Source organism: Squalius cephalus, assembly GCF_949319135.1.
Source record: "Squalius cephalus genome assembly, chromosome: 2".
NCBI lineage: Eukaryota > Metazoa > Chordata > Actinopteri > Cypriniformes > Leuciscidae > Squalius > Squalius cephalus.
In genome coordinates, this window is record NC_137123.1 from 55,495,980 (window position 1) to 55,518,996 (window position 23,017).

General features: G+C 36.7%; 2 protein-coding genes across 4 annotated transcripts in view; one reads left to right on the plus strand and one right to left on the minus strand.

The window, feature by feature from the left end:
- sdk1b (sidekick cell adhesion molecule 1b) overlaps positions 1–20,769 on the plus strand; it is a 246,457-nt gene extending 225,688 nt beyond the window's left edge. Inside the window, exons 36-47 of the mRNA XM_079896655.1 lie at positions 1,161–1,217; positions 1,636–1,737; positions 3,393–3,508; positions 5,016–5,202; positions 6,673–6,810; positions 6,892–7,053; positions 10,195–10,320; positions 10,520–10,684; positions 12,050–12,187; positions 12,539–12,659; positions 16,250–16,379; positions 17,024–20,769. Of these exons, the coding sequence (XP_079752781.1) occupies positions 1,161–1,217; positions 1,636–1,737; positions 3,393–3,508; positions 5,016–5,202; positions 6,673–6,810; positions 6,892–7,053; positions 10,195–10,320; positions 10,520–10,684; positions 12,050–12,187; positions 12,539–12,659; positions 16,250–16,379; positions 17,024–17,293 (1,712 nt within the window). The 3' untranslated portion in view covers positions 17,294–20,769. The remainder of the gene's footprint in view (positions 1–1,160; positions 1,218–1,635; positions 1,738–3,392; positions 3,509–5,015; positions 5,203–6,672; positions 6,811–6,891; positions 7,054–10,194; positions 10,321–10,519; positions 10,685–12,049; positions 12,188–12,538; positions 12,660–16,249; positions 16,380–17,023) is intronic.
- Positions 20,770–21,777: 1,008 nt separating this feature from the next.
- The window catches only part of knstrn (kinetochore localized astrin (SPAG5) binding protein), a 170,267-nt gene continuing 169,027 nt past the window's right edge, over positions 21,778–23,017 (minus strand). For all 3 annotated transcript variants that reach the window (XM_079896846.1, XM_079896845.1, XM_079896847.1), the window contains 2 exons: positions 22,582–22,656; positions 21,778–22,256 (listed from right to left, as the gene is read on the minus strand). In XM_079896846.1, the coding sequence (XP_079752972.1) occupies positions 22,125–22,256; positions 22,582–22,656 (207 nt within the window). In that variant the 3' untranslated portion in view covers positions 21,778–22,124. The remainder of the gene's footprint in view (positions 22,257–22,581; positions 22,657–23,017) is intronic.

Sequence of the window (23,017 nt, forward strand, 5' to 3'; positions counted from 1 at the left end):
TATCTATCTGTCTGTCTATCGTTCTTGCTGTCTATCATTGTCTGTATGTCTCTGTCATTCAAGCTATCTATCTCTCTGTCTGTCTGTCTGTCTGTCTGTCTGTCTGTCTATCTATCTATCTATCTGTCTATCTATCTGTCTGTCTGTCTGTCTGTCTGTCTGTCTGTCTGTCTGTCTGTCTGTCTGTCTATCTATCTATCTATCTATCTGTCTGTCTGTCTGTCTGTCTGTCTGTCTGTCTGTCTTTTGATATGTCTTTCTTTCTGTCTGTCATCCTATCTATCTATCTATCTATCTATCTGTCTGTGTGTCTGTCTGTCTGTCTGTCTGTCTTTTGATATGTCTGTCTTTCTGTCTGTCATCCTATCTATCTGTCTGTCTATCGTTCTTGCTGTCTATCATTCTGTCTGTATGTCTCTGTCATTCAAGCTATCTATCTCTCTATCTGTCTGTCTGTCTGTCTGTCTGTCTGTCTGTCTGTCTGTCTGTCTGTCTATCTATCTATCTATCTATATGTCTATCTATCTATCTGTCTGTCTGTCTGTCTGTCTGTCTGTCTGTCTGTCTGTCTGTCTTTTGATATGTCTTTCTTTCTGTCTGTCATCCTATCTATCTATCTATCTATCTATCTGTCTGTGTGTCTGTCTGTCTGTCTGTCTGTCTTTTGATATGTCTGTCTTTCTGTCTGTCATCCTATCTATCTGTCTGTCTATCGTTCTTGCTGTCTATCATTCTGTCTGTATGTCTCTGTCATTCAAGCTATCTATCTATCTATCTATCTATCTATCTATCTATCTATCTGTCTGTCTGTCTGTCTGTCTGTCTGTCTGTCTGTCTGTCTGTCTGTCTGTCTTTCTATCTTTTGATAGTCTCTCTCTCTCTTCCATTCACTGCTTGAATTTTGGACTCAAACTGAAATTATTGTTTTGAATTGTATTTTTTTGCTTCCAGGTGAAATGTGTTGTTTTCATAATGATGATGCTATTAAAAACAAATGTGATAAATACGTTTTGTCAATGTTGTGTTACTTTCCGTTTCAGATGACTGTTTTGTCTTCTGTTCTCAAATGCATATATTAAGCAGTGTCCCTTGTGTAATTTCTCCCTTATTCTCTTTTCCTCTCTCTATCTCTCTCTGGGTTTATTTCACTATCCAAACAGCTAAGAGCACTTTTAAGACAGTGAGCAGCCCTTCATTAACAGAATTTGAATTAACGCGTAAGTATTTTTTGATATTATTTTAATTGCTGAGTTGTTTCAATAGTTGTAATCTTTGAAGTGTTAACAGAGTCACATTCAAGCCCGAAGGCTTTCAAACTCCCTGTTCTATCCTCTGATCTCCTCTACCTCCATAACAAACACTTCCCCTAGTCTTTACGCTTTGTTGTTTAGCCTCTGGTCCTGTCATGATCTGCTGTGAGGAAGGGGAAAAATGTAAATCTATTTTGTTCTCCGCCTCATTTCCACACCCTTCTTCTCATATCCACGTCCCTCTTCCGTCGCCTACATTTTTAAAAATGATTTCTCTTTTTTTTTTGGGTCTCTTTCTCCACGTTTCTCTAAACTAGTACTTCAGCACTCTTCGCACTTTTAAGCTTCCATCTTATTTTTCTTTTCATCTAATGGTGTTTTTCAGAGCTCAGCAAGTACAGAGGATACACAATTGTCATGACAGCATTTAATGTTGTTGGAGAAAGCCCTTCAAGTGCACCTGTAGAGGTTTTTGTGGGAGAAGCAGGTATGTGTTTATGCCTTATTAGGATCAATCCTATGACTCAGTTCTAAAACTTGAACCACAAACTTGCAAAAAGTCCATGGTAAACACAAAGTGCTTTTTGAAATGTAGTTGTTGTTTGCTGATATGCATCTGATATCTCATTATCTGACCTAAACATTAAATATTATATTCAATATTTGGTCTGGTCTGAGCACTTAGCGCTCAGGTAATGTTAACGAGGAGTACATTCACACATGAGTGAGATGAAAATTATATGCAATCATTCCTTAGTCACACAACCTGTTTTATCTGGTTTATCAGCTGTATGGGAAAGAAAAGAGGGACTTGAATCGCCTAGTGGACCAATTATCTGCACAAACTATTAGACAACGCAGAGTGGATCCATTTGCGTGACCTATTGATACGCGCCATAGACCAGTTCCCGCTATGCAGCGCAAATCAATTTAGCCAGTGATGTGCAGCCTGGGGGGGGTACTTATATAAAACAGTCAGTAATGTCTTCACTGAAGGTAAACCGACATCAGATATTTGTATAATATCGGATCTGTGTATTACTGTGTACAGAAATTGCTCTGTATATATTCCCCATATACAGGATCTTTCATGAATGCTGTATGTTAGTGAAATAGAGAAGATATGACCTTCTTTCAGTCTATAGGATGTGTTTGTGTGTTAACATGTATCACAGCACATGTCAAAGCTAATTTAACTGTAAACTCATCTATGTAGAGCAGTATGAAAGCCCATTACCTAAGCTAATTTAAAAAATGAGCCATGTGCACAAATCAGATTAGTGTACACATCTGACCTCTCTGAAAAATCCGAATGAGAGGGATGGCACATCATTAAACACCACGTCCCTCTGGCGTGACTTTAACACACAAAGACAACAAGGCCATCTTAATTACATATCTCTCTTTATAGGAGTGTAGAATGAGCTGAAAAGGGATTTTGACACGTACAGCTCAAAGTCACTCACAGACTATGACACCAAGCCCAACTAAACAACAGATCTATGAAATATACAGTATGTCTGTATGGACTGGGGAAGGAGTGTGCTTATACAATGAAATTGCATATTTTAAAAAATATATATATTAAGTTTTATAGTATACATTATTATAAAAATAAATATTTATACAAATATATATATATATATAGTATAAACTGTATAGTATAAACTGTTCAACTGTATATTACAGTAAAAACTGTAATGTTATGAAATATTATTTTAAATAGCTGTAAATGTAATTATTCCTCCAACCATTACTCCAGTCTTCAGTGTCACATGATTCTTCAGAAATCATTCTAATATGCTGATTCGGTTCTCAAGAAACATTTCTTATCATTATCAATGTTGAAAACAGTTGTGCTGCTTAACATTTTTCTGGAAACAAAACGCGACAGCTGGCCTGTTTACAGAGACGTTACATTTTACACATTTTAGTGTGTCAATAAATCACTGAACCTCTGTTTCCTTTCAGTTTAGTCACTGTCCATTATGCCACAGAGAAATGTCATCTGACATTTGGCCTTTATATGAGACAGATAGTCTATACAGTAAATAGTTGTCCAACTGTGGAAGTCTAGACACATGCACGTTTGATTTGTTTATTGCTCAATTCAAAATAATAATTTTGTGCATGTGTTCACAGCTCCTTCAGTGGCTCCTCAGAATATTCAGGTGAAATCCGTGTCCTCCAGCCAGCTGGACTTAGAGTGGCAGCCTCCACCCGTCGAGACACAAAATGGAAAAATTCAGGGATACAAGGTGACGATAACTTTTTACTCGCATGCATGCACAAAATATTAGCCATATGATTCGTAATTATTTTTGAATAAGGCACAATATGCACAACATCAAAGATGTCTGCCTAGAGTATTTTTACATAGAACAAAAATGTATAAATACTGCAGACATTCACAAGAATCCATCCTGTGAACGACCCATAAGGCATTGGGTATTATTAAGTATAATTGGTTGTTATTATATTCAATGTTTTTAATTGTCAAATGCATATTTTCACCCCCTAGAAATTACCTATAATTCCCATGCACATTATGTGTTTGCCACATTGTACACTATGTGCCAAAAATTTCAATGCATGAATACATAATGCACAATTGTTTAGTCAGTTGTGAGACCTGGCTTTTATGAAAAGTATTTCCAAAATCAGTCAGGCAGTCCATCTGTTTATCGTCATAAATAAACTGTCGTTCATCTGCAGTCTGTCTTCCCTTATCTCACTGTCATCTGTTGATTTCACCGCATTAGCTTCCACCGTTGTTTTCCTATTTACGCCATCTGTACATCTGTCTCTCATAGACATTTGAACAGGAATTGGTTATGAATCCTTCTGTTCTGTCCACAAACACACAAAGTATCAATTCACATTTCTTATTTCATTCTTGTTTCGGTGTGTTTGTGTATTTAAAGTAATAGTTCACCCAAAAATGAAACATTTGTCTTCATTTTCTTGCCCTCATATCATTCAAAATCTGTATGACTTTCTTTTTACCTTGGAACACAGAAGGAGGCATTCTTAAAAATGTACTTAGTTGCTCAATGAATGATGAATGTAGCATTTAGGCATCCAGAACAGCACATATATTATAAAAAATATCATAAATGTAAGAATATACACTTCTGTATTGCCCTCATATCATTCAAAATACGTATGACTTTCTTTTTACCTTGGATTACATAATGAGGCATTCTTAAAAGTGTACTTAGTTGCTCAGTGAATGATGAATGTAGCATTTAATCTTCCAAAACAGCGCATATATCATAAAAATATCATAAATGTATGAATACTCTTCTGTAATTTGGGGTCCGTAAGATTTTTGAAAGGTACACTATGTAACTTAAAACAGAACTGCATGCATTTTGTGGAAGAACATTGTTTTGGTTGTGCTTCGGCTCTGCGTTACTGTGAGGAAAATGACACTTCATAATAGATAATGCTTTACAATGAACTCCGTTAGAGAGCTACATATGGCAATTTATCTGTTCAGTAAAATACCTTACTCACCTGCTGAGTAATAAAAACACCATCAACGTTTCAAATCCCTCTGTTCAAATAAATGCAGATTTGGCGAGCATAAGATAATTATTTAATGAGTTTTATGAAGTTATATATCTCCAGTCTCCATTCATTGTAAATGCATGGAAAGGAGCGACAAGTCTTCAAACTATATGGTTTTAGAGTTTGGACATTTACATTTTTGGGTGAATATTCCTTTAAGTTTGTATATGTGTCATTCCTTTCTTCCCACAGATCCATTACTGGGAAAAGGACAGGCAGAATGAGACGGAGAAGGAACTAGTTTTGTTTGTTCCAGATACATCCGTGCACCTGAAGAACCTGACATCCTACACCACTTACCATGTGCAACTGTCTGCATTTAACACGGCGGGTGACGGGCCTCTCAGTGCGGCCCGTAAAGGACGCACCCTGCAGGCTGGTGAGTCCCGCTGAGATCCTGTTACGCTCATCCGGATGCATGCGCGCCAGACAACCAACCGAGACGTCCAAAACATTGTCAGACATGTCATTCCTCTTGTATTACTGCTTCCATTAAGATAGTAAATGTGGCGCTTCTTTCTATTACCCTATTTAAGAGTCTTGAAGCAAAATTTGGCAAATGAAAACAAGTTTGATTGAACCTTTGATTACCATTTGCTGTAATGCTGATTGAACATATACAGGCATACTGTGACAGTTTTATTAAAGTAATGTTCTGGGCTCAAGTTCTATTGACTCTAGACAGCATTGGTTGCATTGATTTTTACTGAAAACAATTTTTGCAAAAAAATCATGTTCACTCTAATGCACTTACATAGGAAAGTCTAAAGAGCAAGACATTGTGGTTTAAAACAGAAATGTACAGCTCATATTTTTTGTAAAAACACTTAAAGTGCCCTTATTATACTATTTTAAAGGTTCCTGATTTTGTTTTGAAGGTCTCCTACAATATATTTATATGCATTAAAAGTCAAAAACCACTTACATTTTCTCATAAAATACATTTCACATCACCTCTTTTTTTCAGTGTCTGAAACGATTAGTTCAAAGATTCAGTGTCTTTAAACCCCCCTTTCTGTGAACCTAATCTGCTCTGATTGGTCAGACAGCCAAGTGTGTTGTGATTGGTCTACCACTTACAGCGTGAACGAAACACCCACTACCATATCTGAACTGGCACTTGATACACATTAATACAAACTTTATTTGTTGTGCACTTTAATCTTTAGTATATTTTTTTTTTTTTTTTTTTTTTTTTTCAATATTAAAGTGCACAACAAATAAAGTTTGTATTAATGTGTATCAAGTGCAAGTTCAGATATGGTATAGGGTGTTTCGTAGTGTTTCATAGTGTTAAGGTTACAGTTAATGTTCTAATATTTTATCCCTTTCCGCCGAAATAATTAAACATACATACAAATATGAATAATGTACGTTTACAAATGAACATATCATTTTCAGAAAAATAAATAAATACACACATATAATAATAATAATAATAATAATAATAATTAAATAAAATGGGTGAGATTTTTAATGGTTTTGAAAAATGTCTTGTGCTCACAAAGGCTGCATTTATTTGATAAAAATGAACATTGTGAATAAAAACATTAACATTGTGAAATATTATTACAATAACAAAATAACTATTCTATTTTGAATATATTTCAAAATGTAATGTTTTCCTTTGATGGCAAAGCTAAATTTTCAGCATCATTACTCCAGTCTTCAGTGTCACATGATCCATCAGAAAATCATTCCAATATGCTAATATTTTTGTGGAATGGATGTTTGAACAGACATTTTAACAGTAGTCTATTTGTGTTATTTGTATATAATTTCTTGTTGTTTTTATGGAAATCGGTTTATTTAGCAGAAGTGTATACACGTGTGGCTTTTCTCTCTCAAGCTCCTGGAGCCCCCAGTCATGTGGTGTTTTCGGAGGTGACGGGAAGCTCAGTGAATGTGTCATGGGGAGTTCCTCTGCAACCCAACGGAGTGGTGGAAGGATACAGAGTGGTCTATGAGCCCACCGCACCAGTTCATGGTGATATAATCATCATTCAGATTTTAATAATAAAAAAAAGTCTTGAGTACAGATTCATTAAGACCCTTCTTCAATTGACAGGTGTCAGTAAGACGGTTACAGTGGAGATCAAGGGGAACTGGCAGCGCTGGCTGAAAGTTCGTGACCTGAAGAGGGCCGTGACATATCGCTTCAAGGTTCAGGCCAGAACCGTTGCTTACGGACCAGAACTGGAAGCCAATATCACTGCAGGACCAGTGGAAGGTATGAGTAAACGTGAATGTAATAACTCATAATAAATCAAGCAACATCCCCTGCAGTTACAGACACAAGAGCTGGAGGCTTTCTTTGGATTTAATTAATTGTTGAAAATGAAATGACTGCATTTAACTAGTGCTTTTCTAAAAAACACCTTTCTAAACCCTGGGACCCACTAGAGAGATGGCATTTCATTATCTTAATTTTTCAAATGAGTTGGAGACGGAAATTAAAATAAGGCTGTGTGAACGTCATGGTTTGATTAGTGCACTGTAATGAGAATGGGATTTTACGTAGCCTTTGAGCACTTGAACGTTCTCATGACAGCGTCTTCATTGTGGTGGGATGTTGAGCCTCACATAGAATGTTCCTCAGATGAGATGAAGCTGATTCATGTAGCGGTGGACTCAGTATGGATTATGATAGAGTGTGTAAATGGCCAGAATTTTGAGCAAAAAAAATTAAGTACTGGGGTGCTTGTACAGTATGTATCCTATATGGTACTGAAATATTAATTCATACCATTTTGACATGGTACTCTAAGGTACACTACCAGTCTAAAGTGTAAATACATTGGAGTGAATGTATGTTTCTGATAATCTTAAAGGCCTTAAATGGTTGAAAGTAGTTTTGTAGATGAATACAGTTGATTTTCTTCTTATGAATTTACTAAACTTTTTTTTGTTTCTGTGTTTAGTTAGTCAGTGGATGATTAGGACCAGATAGCAAAGCAAATGCAGCCAAACAAGTTTCTTTCTTTCTTTCTTTCTTTCTTTCTTTCTTTCTTTCTTTCTTTCTTAGTAGGGCCAGATAGCAAACAAATTCAGTCAACAAGTTTCCAGTATAAAAAATATAAGCTGAAATAAATTTCTTTACAAAAACTTTATTTATTTTAGTGTATTAGTAGGACCAGACAACACAGCAAATGCAGCCAACAAGTTTCCGACATATATCGCTAAAAGCGTAATGTACACATTTACAAATAAACATAATATCCTTGTATGAAAAATTAATCAGTCAATCAAATCTTTAACATATTTGTTGTCTGAATTTTTGTTGTTTGTACCGTTCAAATAGGTTGGTGAGTTTTTTTTTACGGTTTTGAAAGAAATTCCTTATGCTTAGCATAAGGAGTGTATATATATATATATATACACTCACTTTAAGTATTATTAGGAACACCTGTTCAATTTCTCATTAATGCAATTATCTAATCAACCAATCACATGGCAGTTGCTTCAATGCATTTAGGGGTGTGGTCCTGGTCAAGACAATCTCCTGAACTCCAAACTGAATGTCAGAATGGGAAAGAAAGGTGATTTAAGCAATTTTGAGCGTGGCATGGTTGTTGGTGCCAGGCGGGCCGGTCTGAGTATTTCACAATCTGCTCAGTTACTGGGATTTTCATGCACAACCATTTCTAGGGTTTACAAAGAATGGTGTGAAAAGGGAAAAACATCCAGTATGCGGCAGTCCTGTGGGCGAAAATGCCTTGTTGATGCTAGAGGTCAGAGGAGAATGGGCCGACTGATTCAAGCTGATAGAAGAGCAACTTTGACTGAAATAACCACTCGTTACAACCGAGGTATGCAGCAAAGCATTTGTGAAGCCACAACACGCACAACCTTGAGGCGGATGGGCTACAACAGCAGAAGACCCCACCGGGTACCACTCATCTCCACTAAAAATAGGAAAAAGAGGCTACAATTTGCACGAGCTCACCAAAATTGGACAGTTGAAGACTGGAAAAATGTTGCCTGGTCTGATGAGTCTCGATTTCTGTTGAGACATTCAGATGGTAGAGTCAGAATTTGGCGTAAACAGAATGAGAACATGGATCCATCATGCCTTGTTACCACTGTGCAGGCTGGTGGTGGTGGTGTAATGGTGTGGGGGATGTTTTCTTGGCACACTTTAGGCCCCTTAGTGCCAATTGGGCATTGTTTAAATGCCACGGCCTACCTGAGCATTGTTTCTGACCATGTCCATCCCTTTATGACCACCATGTACCCATCCTCTGATGGCTACTTCCAGCAGGATAATGAACCATGTCACAAACCTCGAATCATTTCAAATTGGTTTCTTGAACATGACAATGAGTTCACTGTACTAAAATGGCCCCCACAGTCACCAGATCTCAACCCAATAGAGCATCTTGGGATGTGGTGGAACGGGAGCTTCGTGCCCTGGATGTGCATCCCACAAATCTCCATCAACTGCAAGATGCTATCCTATCAATATGGGCCAACATTTCTAAAGAATGCTTTCAGCACCTTGTTGAATCAATGCCACGTAGAATTAAGGCAGTTCTGAAGGCGAAAGAGGGGCAAACGCAGTATTAGTATGGTGTTCCTAATAATCCTTTAGGTGAGTGTATATATATATATATTTATTTATTTATTTATTTTAAAAAAAATTTTGGTCGCTACGAAATTCCCATACTTCCATTTGTGTTACTGTATTTCATAGTATTGATGACTTGTTATTATTCTAAACTACCATTCTTAAAAATGGAAAATACTAAGGATTGAGTAGACAAGTAAACTTATACGAAAAAAAAAATTCCATGGTACATGTCTATAGAACTATGTCCAAATACTATGGTAATGGCATAGTTTCCTAGCGATGTGACTATTTTGGTTGGTGATTGGTCGTTGGCACACACACACACACACACACACACACACACACACACACACACATTCTATGCCTGTGTAACAGGGAACGAGTAAATTGAACCATGACATTTAGGATCAGCTAGTTTATTTGAAAGGTGAAAAGATTTGTGAGAAATGAAGTGTGATAACAGTATACTGAATGTGTTGTCAGGTCACAGTAACCAATAAAGAGCATGTTTTGATGAAGATGTATCCCTACAGCTTCAATGTGACCTTTATGCAATCTAAACCACTTCAGAATGGCAGAGCAGCCTGTTTTACACTCCTTAGTTGTAGGCTGCAGAGAATATGTTTAATAAGTATGCAGGTTTTTTTTTTTTTTTTTTAAATCCATCATTTTCATTCAGTCAGCCTGATATTTGAAGTCAGTCTGAACTGTTCTGATTGATAATAATGACCAGATCCATTAGGATCTTTGTGTGCTGTTATTGATCGTTCAGATAGGAATAATAAACCTTGTATTTTATAGGCTCCCCTGGTTCGCCCTTGCAGACCTCAGTCACTAAGTCCGCATCAGCTTTGACGCTTCATTGGTCAGAGGGTGTAGAAGGGGCGGGACCCGTCACGGGATATGTGATTGAGGCTCGTCCATCAGGTAAGCAGCAATTCATTGTCCATCTGCTTAATTTACTTCAGATCACTCTTGACTTTTCATTATCAGTTCTTCGTCTCATGCACTACATGGTCTTGTAAAACCAGGCTTATTCTCAATTAACCTTCCTCTTCTCACTTCCACCTCTTTTATCTTTCTTCTCCTTACTCTCCCTCCCGCTTTTGAAATCTTGCCTTTTCAGATGAAGGATTATGGGATACATTTGTCAAGCATCTCCCGCCTGGAAGCTTCTCATACACCATCAGTCTGGACCGCCTACGCTCAGGTGTGGCCTATGAATTCCGTGTCATCGCGGTCAATCGCTTGGGCTACGGCGACCCCAGTCAGCCTTCCACCGCTATGTCTGGTAATCTTCCTCATTATATCACACCACTGCGCTTTACTGAACAATTCTTGCAAATGACAACCCATTGAACAGACCTTACATCTGTCCCACAGCTTTGTTTTTGTTTCCAACAAATTTGATATGGCATTTACCCTGACTCATATCAATTGCAAACTATATTGCATACTTTATCAATTCATTTTAAAGGTAATTTTACAGTTTAAAGTATTATTATGGACATTAGTACACCATTTCAGCGTAAAGTGTCTATTTTAGAGAGGATGTTTGAACTGTAGAGCGCTGTATACTCACTTTGTGGCCTCTGCTGCCATCTAGTGTCACACTGCACATTCACATCCATAAGTAAAGGAACAAGGCTGAAATATACAGTAAAACAGTAATATTGTGAAATATTACATTTAAAATGTTTTAGACTGATTAAATATTCTATTTTTACATATTTTAAAATGTGATGATAAATCTACATTTTCAGTATCATTACTCCAGTCTTCAGTGTCACATGATGCTTCAGAAATCATTCTAATATGCTGATTTGCGTATTATTATTAATGTTGAAAAGTGTTGTTTTGCTTAATATTTTGTGGAAACCATGATACATTTGTTTTTTTTTTAGAATTCTTTGGTGAATAGCAAGATAAAAAACACCATTTATTTAAAATATAAATGATTTTTTAACATTATAAATGTCTTAACTGTCACTTTTGATCAATTTCATGCATCCTTGCTGAAAAAAATTATACAGTAGTGGCCAAAAGTCATGTCTGACCCAGGAAAATTGGCTTCTTCACACTTTATTCAAAGTTTTTATTAAATATTTTTGTATGCATATTGTGAAGTTGTGCCTGGAGTGTAAAACTAATGTACGCATGTATCATTTGTGAAAATGGCCAGATGCAACTGTGATAAGTCATGCAGGTCTCCCAATGAAGCTCAACTTTGGGAAGAACTTAAGGAGGATTGGAAAGAAGTTAAGTGCCCAGAGGAATCAAAAACAAGGGAGAACCAACAAAATATTAATAACTGATTACACTGTAGTCAGTGTATGCTTTATTTCCCATGGGCTTTTTGTTTTTCTATGCCTTTTTTGCATAACACAATAAACCCATATTTAAATATATGCTGGAGTTTGCCTTTCTTGATAGTTTTGTCATTTTAAGTGTAGAGTATTCTTCTTCCCAATTTAACATATTCCTCACATTTTGATTGATTAATAGAACCTGAAGTGCCATTAAAAACAAATATTGTTCAAATGTTCCCTCCGGACATCACTTTTAGCCACTACTGTAAATATATCTCGTATTTCCTCATATATGTAATGTCAACAATAAATGAACAATAATGCAGTATTATTGTCTGTTGTTGTAGCTCTGTCTGAAACGCCTTTCTATGAGGAGTGGTGGTTCCTGATCGTCATGGCTTTGATAAGTCTCATTCTCATTCTGATGGTTGTGTTTGGTTTGCTCCTGCTCGGACAGAACAAGAGGTACAGGAGCTGTGGAACAGGTGAGACTTATAAAAATAACACCTTTGTTATGATTATTATAAACAGAATATTAATAATTGATCATATTCTTGTGTTTCACTTAGAACTTGTATCCTTAATTAATTTACTCAATCTTGCTCTAACTCATGTTGTTTGAAACCTGTACAATCACTGTACCTTATGGTATTATCACTGTTTTTTTGCTTCCTAGACAATTTCTGGAAGTTTTTTTTAAAGATTCTAAGTGTTTGGAGTTGCTCCAATTCAGTCATTTGTGTAACTTTTGGGGAACACTGTTAAATGAAAGATAGTTAATCAGTCAACACATCCCAGTGTTTGTTGGCATTACTTGGATGTGATTCTTCCCACAGGAAAGCACATCACTACGGTAGAAGAGTCTGTAACCCTTGACAATGGCGGCTTCACGGCCCTAGAGCTGAACAGCAGACATTTGAACGTGAAGAGCTCTTTCTTAAAGAAGAATGGATCAAGGTGTGGTTTCATCTGAACTGCTGTTTATAATATGTCAAATTATGGTAATATAAAGGCTACTTTTACAGTAGTTGATGGAAATTGACACCATGCATCGACTAAAAATCACTTTGACAATAGTTGCTGTAAAGTGGTTCCGAGGAGGAGTTAGCTCTGAGAAAAGTCATGAAATCTACTAAAAAAATTATTTATCACCTAATTTCCTCTTTAAGTAGCCTATATTTTCAGTTTAATTTTAATAATACTCCTTATATTAAGTTATTTTCAGTTTCTCAGATTATATTCAGTGCAAAAACTGATCATTTAATGTTAAAGTGTCCATATTAGAGAGGAGTCTTGATTTTGTTTTTGGGGTCTATTATAGGTGTTCAAAAAACACATTATTTTTTATATAATTTTCCTCTTTTCCTAGTCTGTCAGTAACACTCTGTTTACAGTAGTTCCTGTCTCTACGAAGCCCCTCCTTTCGAAAAGCTCAATGTGCTCTGATTGGTCAGCTGGACCAGTGTGTTGTGATTGGTCAACTGCTTTGAGCGTGTTTTGGAAATGTCACGGCCCTTATCATAACCAAGAGTTTTAACACCCTACTATAGCAACTCAACCAGGCCATTTTTTTTGTGTTTGATTCAGCGGGAATTATTAATATTAGGGATATTGTGCCGTGTGCGTTCCCAGAAGAAAACTCAAGACTACAATGGAGGCGTTTCAGTTCAGAAACTCCTTTGGAGTGGACTTTGTGCTTTGTAACTTCGCAGACCTTTTTCATGCTCAAAAAGCAATAGGCTAATACACACTAAGATGGCTGCCAGGAGTTTTCTCTGAGAACCTGGCCTCTTAGAATCTAACAAAAATCTACTGAATCCTTTCTGGTATTCTCAAATTTAGTGGTTAATTGACTCAAGTTGCATTTTATTTAAATTGCGTTTCAATATTGGGGACAATATTTCCACTATCCGCTGAGCTTGTGCTGTAGCCCAAGTTGATGGGCTTTTGGGCCTACTAGGACCTTGACAAACAGATCTGTCACCATCAACATTTGCAACTTTCATCAACTTCCGGTACATCCTGGTAAGACACATCATGCCTCCTAAAAATGCTAAAACATCTCCTTGTGAGGAGGATGCTGTTGTTACAATGAGTGTACTCTCCCAGTTAATGGAGCAGCAGAGAGGGATCTATAAAGATATGTTATTGCAGCAGCAAGATAACTTCAAATGTTTCATTCAGCTGATCATGGATGGAACTAACAAAAGATTGGATGGTGTTATCAGAGATGTACAGGAGCTAAAGACCAGCTTGGAATTTACCCAAACAAAGCTTGAAGAGGAGAAGATGGGATGTACTGTGATTGAGGCAAAGATAAGGGCATTTGAGACAAATATTACTACTTCCAAGCAGGAATTGGATGCAATGTTCAACAAGCTTGATTACATTGAAAACCAGAGCAGGAGAACAAATATTTTAATCGATGGCATTGCTGACGAGAAAGGAGAGAATTGGTGTGAATCAGAGAAAAAGGTGCGAGAAATGCTTTCAAAAAACTTGGGCTTAGATGGAATAAACATGGACATTGAGCGTGCCCAGAGACTTGGTCAGTTTCAGGAGAGGGGAAGGCCAAGGAAAATTGTTGTCAAACTTCTTCGCATTAAAGATAGAGAGCTGATTCTTTCTTCTGCCAAGAAATTAAAGGGCACTAGGATCTACATTAATGAAGATTTCTCTGAAGCTGTGCAACTGAGGAGGAAAGAGTTGTGGCCGAAGGTGAAAGCTGCCAGAGAGAGAGGTGATAAAGCGAGTTTGAAGTATGATAAACTGATCATCACTCCAAGGGCTGGACAAAGTCAGTTATAGGCCTAATGAGCTTTAAAGCTCAATTTTATATATGTTTGTGTACATGCATGTGTGTCTGTGTGCAGGACTTATATGTATGTAGTCTACTTGATGATGATAAAATAACTTAGGGTACAAGATATTCAACTAGATTATAATATAGGACTTATTTACCATTCAACTAAGATGACCAGTATAAATAAACTACCTAAAGGTTTAATCCTTGCTCATATTAATATATGTAGTCTAAGGAACAAAATTCAAGACCTGTCTTTATTTTTGCAATTGAACAATTTTTTTTTTTTTTTTTTCTGTAGTTATCTGTAAAGCGTCCTTGGGTCTCGTGAAAGGCGCTATATAAATACAAGTTATTATTATTATTATTATTACACTACTACTAGACTTCAGTGCTGCCTTCGATCTGATCGACCATGAAATTTTGATTTCCAAACTTATTAGTTATGGTTTTACTTCCTCAGCAATCAAGTGGTTTAAGAGCTATTTGTCGGAGAGGTCGCAAAGAGTTTATTTTAATGGTGCATTATCTTGTAGTAAGTCCCTGGATTGTGGTGTCCCTCAAGGAAGTTGCCTCGGACCTTTGTTATTTTCAATTTTTACAAATGATATGCCGTATATACTCAGTAAGGCTACATTGACTATGTTTGCTGATGATTCTACTCTTTATTATGCAGCCCCTACATGTTCAGAGCTTAATCAGGTTCTGTCTTGTGAGATCAGCAAATTGTATAACTGGATCAAAACAAATAAACTTGTTCTAAATATTTCAAAAAACTATGAGTATAATATTTGGTTCTAAGTATAGATTATCTGATAATCCTAAAATTAATATACAAATAAATGGTCAAAATGTACAGCAAGTAAAATAGGTGAAGCTTCTTGGACTTTGGCTTGATTGCACGTTGTCATGGTCTGATCACATCAACAAAGTTGTTGCTAAAATGGGTAGAGCTGTTGCAGTAATGCGTAAATGTGCACAGTTTCTAAATTCACAGTTGTTTAGTCGTGTTGTTTGTACATTGGTTTTGTGTCATTTGGATTACTGTTCTGTTGTATGGTCTGCTGCATCAAGCAGTCATTTAAAAAAATTACAAGTGGCTCAAAACAAGGCTGCAAGACTGGTTCTTGGTTGTTCTTCACTTGGCTGATGGTCAAGCATAGACTATCTGTTAATATGTTAGTATACTTTCATAGAATTATTAACACTCGGACTCCTAAGTTTCTTTATGATAATATAATTTGCTGTTCAGATATCCATTCACATTACACAAGAGGGGCGAATAGTCGACAGATTTCTTTACCCCTACCTAAATCTGACTCTATGAAGAGGACCGTGTTTTATAGGTCAATCGTGTTTTGGAACAATCTTCCAGTTGGGGTTCGTGAAATCAAGGGAAAAACTGGTTTTAAAAAAAGACTAAGACTGTATTTGTTTTCAACATCATAATATCGTCTGGATTGGTTGAGTGAGGTTGTATCATGTGCTATGTTGTTTTTCATTATTTTATTATTATTTTAATCAGTACTTTTTGTATTGTTACTTTTTCTTGTTCTTTTATGTGTATTTATATATGATATATTTGGGAGTAATTGTGATTGTAATTATTGGGTTTTGTATGTATTGTCTGGACCCCAGGAAGACTAGCTGTCGTCTTGGCGTCAGCTAATGGGGATCCTTTTAAATAAACAAATAAACAAACACTAAAAAAATGTAATCTTTAACTGCGTTGTTTGGTCCACAGGTCTCCTCCACGGCCCAGTCCAGGTGGGCTCCACTATTCTGATGAAGACATCTGCAACAACTACAATGGGGCTGTTTTAACAGAGAGCACCACCCTCACAGAGAAACCCACTGAGCTGTCTGAGTCAGAGGTAAACACATGACAACACTCACAGAAACACTGCCATGGGGTTATGGTGGAGTTTTACAGACATCTTTTGATTTAATTATCATTATCATAAAGTTGTTCCAAACCTGTATGAATTTCTTTCTTCTGCTGAACACAAAAGAAGATATTTTGAAGAATGTCGGTAACCAAACAGTTGATGGTCCCTAATGACTTTCATAGTATTTTGTTTTTACCATACTATTGAAGTCAGTGGTGACTTCAACTGTTTAGTTACCGACATTCTTCAAAATATATTCCTTTGTGTTCAGCAGAAGAAAGAAATTCATACAGGTTTGGAACAACTTGAGGGTGAGTAAATTACAGACTTTTCATTTTTGGGTGAACTATCCCTTTGATAAGTCGTGGACATGATATAAAAAATGTTCCCCTCATGTCATGTGCGGGACTACATTGTATTGCTACAGTGGAATCTGTAACTTAAAACAACATTAGGTTATGCTTCATCCATGCCAGTAAGTGTCACTATAAGTCCATTGTGTCAGATACACAAAAACTTACTTTGTACATCTTTAAACAGGCAACAATTACGTTCATGCTGTAACTTTACTGTCTGCTCTTTTTCTCTCTGGTTTGGACCCGTGCCGTCCCGTCCCCCCTCATGTAAAGGTGAGCGACAGCGACTACGAAGATGAGCAGCCCAAGCACTCGTTTGTAAATCACTACATGAGCGACCCCACCTATTACAACTCATGGAAGCGGCAGCCCAAAAGCGTGAAGACCGGAGGAGGGTACGAGGAATGTGCCATGACGGATGCAGAGGGGGGGTATTATCAGACTGTGGTGACCCAGCACAGCGTAGGGGGCGTCTACACCCCCACAGGGCAGCCCGCACCAGGAACACGCACTCCAGTTACCGGCTTCTCCTCGTTTGTCTAATGAACCGATGACTTGATACAAACGGGGGAGCCGATGAAGGAAAGTACGGGACAAATCAAACTGTGGGAGTAACGACAAAGAATGCTTTTTCACAAAAGTCTCTCATTTCCCCCAAAGCGTGTATTTTAGGCCTCCTCTCTTCAAGGAAGGGAGGGGGGTATTGAAGTATCTCATTGTTAACGTGTTAATGATTTTCGGGTGGATTTTCGCAGATTAACCATGACCCAGAAGAAGCGGAGACTTTGCACTGTGAGACTCTTCAGCAAGAGGTGGTATTAATTTTAAAGACTCAAAGACCCTCAAAAACGGATGAAGAGAATTCTTTTGTTATGAATTCCCGTTCCATAGCAACCTTCCGGGATTAGTCGTAATGTGTGGGCAAACACAAGCTTGAGTGATTCATTGAATCCCGCTCTGATCTCCAAAACTCTAACCGAAGTTGAAACATCACCGGAAACTTGTACAGTGAGTGGTAGACTGGAACAAAAATGTGTTTTGTGTGTGGTTTATTCTCGTGTCTGGGACGGGCGGCTTCATTCTGGACAAAAAGCAGCACTGAAAATACTGCCTTTGCACACGTATTGCTCTCTCTTAAACCAAAAGCGGGACAAGAAAGAAAATGTGTGCTCACAGCGGACCGTTTTCTTAGGTTAGCAATACTGTATGTAAAATATGCTGTATGTGTGTATATTTTTAGGATCAATTTTGTACAAAAACGAAACGTTTTTACTGTAGAGTAGATTTGTGCCAAGTCGATGTAGTTCTTTAGTGAGACCCACAGTGGATCATTTCAGCAAGTCACAATCCACACTGTTTGTTTGACTGGCTTGCAGTGTATATGTACAATCCAGTCACCCAGAGAGAGGATAAGAAATGTGTGAATTCATCCTTCTAATCCAAATATACACAGATTTCTCATCTCATTTAATGTTGAACAAATATTTATTGCAGTATGAAAGAGCATCAGAGCTAAATTGAATATGGTACACGTGATGGTAAAACGGGTGTGTAGAGGTTTTGTTGGTTTGAGTAGGCTACATCGATGGTTAAAAATCTAGGCTGGTGACCAAAACGTTATTATGAGATAATGATGCATTCAAGTCCTGCTAAGACCATACTTAGGAGTTTGGAAATCATAACTATGTCATGTGTGTTCAGGGGCCGGTCGAAAAGTCGAAACTATGAGATTAAAAAGTCAAAACTATGACAGTAATAATTATGAGATAAAGTCAAAATTATGAGATAAAAGGCTAAATTATGTCAAACAATTATGACGGTCAAAATTATGAGTTGAAAACAATTAAAACATGAAAGTCAAAGTAGAGATAAGAAGTCAAGACACCAAGTCATTATGACATAAAAAATCAACATCAAAATTATGAGATAAAAAGTCAATATGATATAAAATGTTGAAATTATGAGATAAAAAGTCAATTATGATTTTAAAATGTATTATGATTATGATTTCAAACTTTGACTTTTTATCTATGGAGCTTGAATACAACAAGTTTCCCATTTGTATTTTCGACTTCAAGGTGGCATTCATAACTCATAAGTGTGATCATTCTGACATGATTTGAATGCAACATATGGCTTGAAACGTACTCTACGCAAGTACATGAACATGTTTCCAGTTATGCAGTATCGATTTCAGAACAGTAAAGTATCGCTGTGAGGTAGGTACTACATTTCAATTTACTTTGCGACCGTTAAAAAAGTACTATGGGTAGAATGAATGAAATTCGGACGTACTACATCTGCCATGTTGTTACTGTCACGTGACCTACCAGCGTCAGTTGTGTCGCTTCACTTCATTCACTAATCCTCTATTCACAAATAGTAAAGTGTCCATCGAATGCACACTTCAAAATCTCAGCGGAAGTAGTAGCTCAACCAGGGACTTTTCGTCTATTGTTTTACAAATACTATTTATTCGGACATACTACTCTTCTGCCGTACTGTTTTTCCAACTGACGCAGGTCACATGATAATGACAACATGGCAGTAGTACGTCCGGATTACATTCATACTACACACATTCAATGTATTTTTTTTTTAGCGTTCGTGAAATAATTACTTATTCAAAATAAGTACCTACTCGAGAGAGTATGCTATTTCCGACGGAGCCAGCAGGTGTTTTCCAGGTCAACTGTCATGGCGGAGTAACACTTTTAAGAGATTGTAACTGCATAAACATCTGCTGGCTTGTGTAGAGTATGATTCAATGCCTGAAGAATCTAATTATATTCTATGCATTTATTGTCATTTAAAACAGAGAAAAAGACAAGGACCGATTTCTTGCTGTGTTGAACATCCAGATGGGAAATACCTAATGTTACATCCAAAGACAGATAGAGCTATGCAAGGCGTTATTGATCGGAATGAGACAGAGAGAATAATATGCAACTCAAAGCAGGTTGTTAACACTTTGAATTGCTTTGAAAAGTTGTTACTGGAATGTTATGCCTCCTACAGCTGTATTACCCACAATGCATTGTAGGCTATACAGTATGCACCTGAAGGCATCATAATGCATTTAACTGGATTACTCAAAATTAAAGTGAACAATTGTGTCTTGAAATGGTCAAAATCTGAAGTATGTGCATTGTGACTTAACACTCTCAAAAGTAAAGAAAAAAGTAATATGTTGCCCTTTAAAGACTTTTATTATTATAGTAATATGTCATCATAATTTCTGGATCTTTTATATTTTGCACTGGAAAGTATCACTCACATTCAACTAAAAATCCAAAAACACTGTAGGCCACATTAAACCACACATATGCTCTACAAATGTGACTCATATTTATTTTAAACAAATGACATGAGTAATGTTGTGTTCATATTTTTGCTGCCATTATCCCCCTGGCAGGTATTTTTATTCATAACTTATTGGTGACTAAATGCCAAAAAAGTGTGTGCTGTGTGTACATGATCCAGGCAGCAGAAATGTCTCCTGTACTCTTATGACACATTCACTGATGCCCAAACATATTTGGACACTTAATAATGTGTGAAGGTTTTGCATTAGATAACAAAACATTGAGAAAAAAAAAGTTGTCAGAATTTATAATAATATAATGCATTGACATTCATACATTTTTAAGTGTGGCTTAAGTGTCCAACCCCTGGTTTCACAGACTGGTAGTCCCAGACTAAAATGCATGTTTGAGCTGTTTTAACTGAAAGAAACTTGTACTGACATATCTTTAAATATATCAGTGCCATTGTTTTGTCTCAAGATGCACACCAGTAATGTTTTTATTTTCTAAGACACATTTAAATGCCCTAATTGAACTAAGGCCTAATCCTGGCTTAATCTAAACCCTGTCAGTGAAACCAGGCCCACATGTTTTTTGTTTTGTTTTTTATGGCTTACTGTAAGAACACTGTATCACTGTATTCCTGATATTGAGACTTCATCAATGTAGTGCACTTGTTTTGATTACTATGATTAAATGGATGAGATACACATTTTACAGAAAATGTTCTCCTTTCTTGTCTCAAACACACTCCATTAAAACATTCTCATGCTGTTCAGCAGTTTTTGTCTTTCAGATCTGATCAGTAGAACACACTGTCTGAACTGTTTTTCAGAAGTGAGGCGATGGGTGTCATTTTCTGACGTGTTTGCATTGGTTGCTATAGCAGTGCAGGAATCAACACGTGACAGTTTCAAAGTGAAGTGACTTTTTGTACAAGTGGACATAAGATGGCAGTATGACCAGAGCTGTCTCACTGGAAAGCTATCCTGTGCTTATGAGCATAAGAGTCTGGCAGCAGTGCAGTGAGACGGCACAAGTGATAGATGGTATGGTTATTTGGCATAGCTATGTATGCTACATGTTAGCTGAATTACATAATCAGATTTTTGATTACATATTATTCACACAATGGCAGTAAATGATTAATAATTTATTGATTCTCCCTATTACTCCTGTAAATTTTCCTTTCTAAAAAATCCTATTGTGTCATACCACTTAGCTTTGACTATATTCATAATATAGAATGGTCATGTAAATTTGTGATGCACCTCTCATTTACATCATGGATTTATGAGATAAATAATTATGCAAGTTACTAAACACTACTGATATATAGTTGTGAAACACTTATGTCTTTATCACATCCAGTGACCTTCATTAATTATTGATCTGGACAAAAATATTCCAAACCTGGAAAACTTTGAATGTATGTCATCGCTGTTTTCATGTTTATTTTTGTTTATGTAATGCAGGGATTCCCATGCCTAAACTTTTTTTTTTGTCATACAAACCCCTTATTTATATAAATTTGTGTGCGTGCATGTATATATATATATATATATATATATATATATTAGTGATGTACCATTCTCCACCCATGTAATGTGGTGTAAATTTCCACATCATATGGGACAATGCTTGAAAAGAATAGAGATTTTAATTAAAACTGACATTGCTCTTTGAGTCTCAGATACTATGATGAGAGTAAATAACAGCACAAAACTTTGTGAAGCGTTTAATCATGTTTACACCTGGTCATATTTACACATATATTTTAAATGAAGATAGCATACAGTCAGCATCATTCAAGAAGTGCTTTGCCGTTTTAGAGGTACATGGAAACAGTTTATTTAAATATCTCAACAGCAGACAAACACAGAAAGCATTCAGGTCATTTTTTTTTTTACAAATTTACTTTGGAAATGCTGAGTGGTGGATGTTCCTTTAAATGCAACAATATGTTACACTTTCATCCAAATGCTTTTTTCAGCCAGTTCTCATTCTCAGACTGACAGATCTCAGAAAACACCATATGGCATTGCAATATTTATGGCCAATGAAAGAGTTTATTCCATCAAGAGTCTCTCTGCCTCTCCCAAAGCTCTCTCCATTTCCTCCACATCCAAAGTGAACAATGTCCTCTCCTGCTGGAGATTTTCATGCACCTCCGTCAGGTCCCTCATGGTGTTCTGCACTTCCTGGAAGCAAACCGAGATTGACAACATCCTCACTGAACCCATTCTAGGTCATGCCATATTCTAGTAGTTTTGGAGAGGTGCACTCAATAACATTTAGAAGGATTAGAACATTTCAAATGAATATTTCATCAGCTGTGGACCTGGCGTTATGATTAATTATACAGCCTCTAGCCCAGCAGAGTAAAATGTGTGTAATTTCATCCACATATAAATCAGTCTTAGTGAAACATTTGTATTAATGTCTGGTCAGTGCCGCGGGACATTCAAATCAGGATAAATAACCTAGAATTTTGGAATATTAAAAACAAAGAATACTGATACTCACCAGTAAATTTGCTGCATGCTCTTGTGCCGTCTCACCGAACAGTTTCAGCTCAGTCAGGAGATTTTGAGAAACGGTCTGTCATTAGAAAAAAACAAAACGGACAAATAATGAATAATTAACTGAGGGCCAATGTCTGTGACTCCGGTTTAACACTAGCCTTGCACTGTCAGGACTGATTCTCCAGGGAAAACATGCTATAGACTAGAATTAGACTTCATTTGTATTCAAGAATGGAGTCTGACATGCTGCTTTTACATCAGAAAAGTAATCAGACCAAAAAAAAGAGCAACTAATCTGGTGTGACGGCATAACAGATTATTGTACAATATGGCTGATTATATAATCAATCCCTATAATATGTGCCTGCAGTGACCATTAGTCCATGTATCAGTATCTCATGTTACCAAAAGGCAAATAATCTAAGAAAAATGATTAC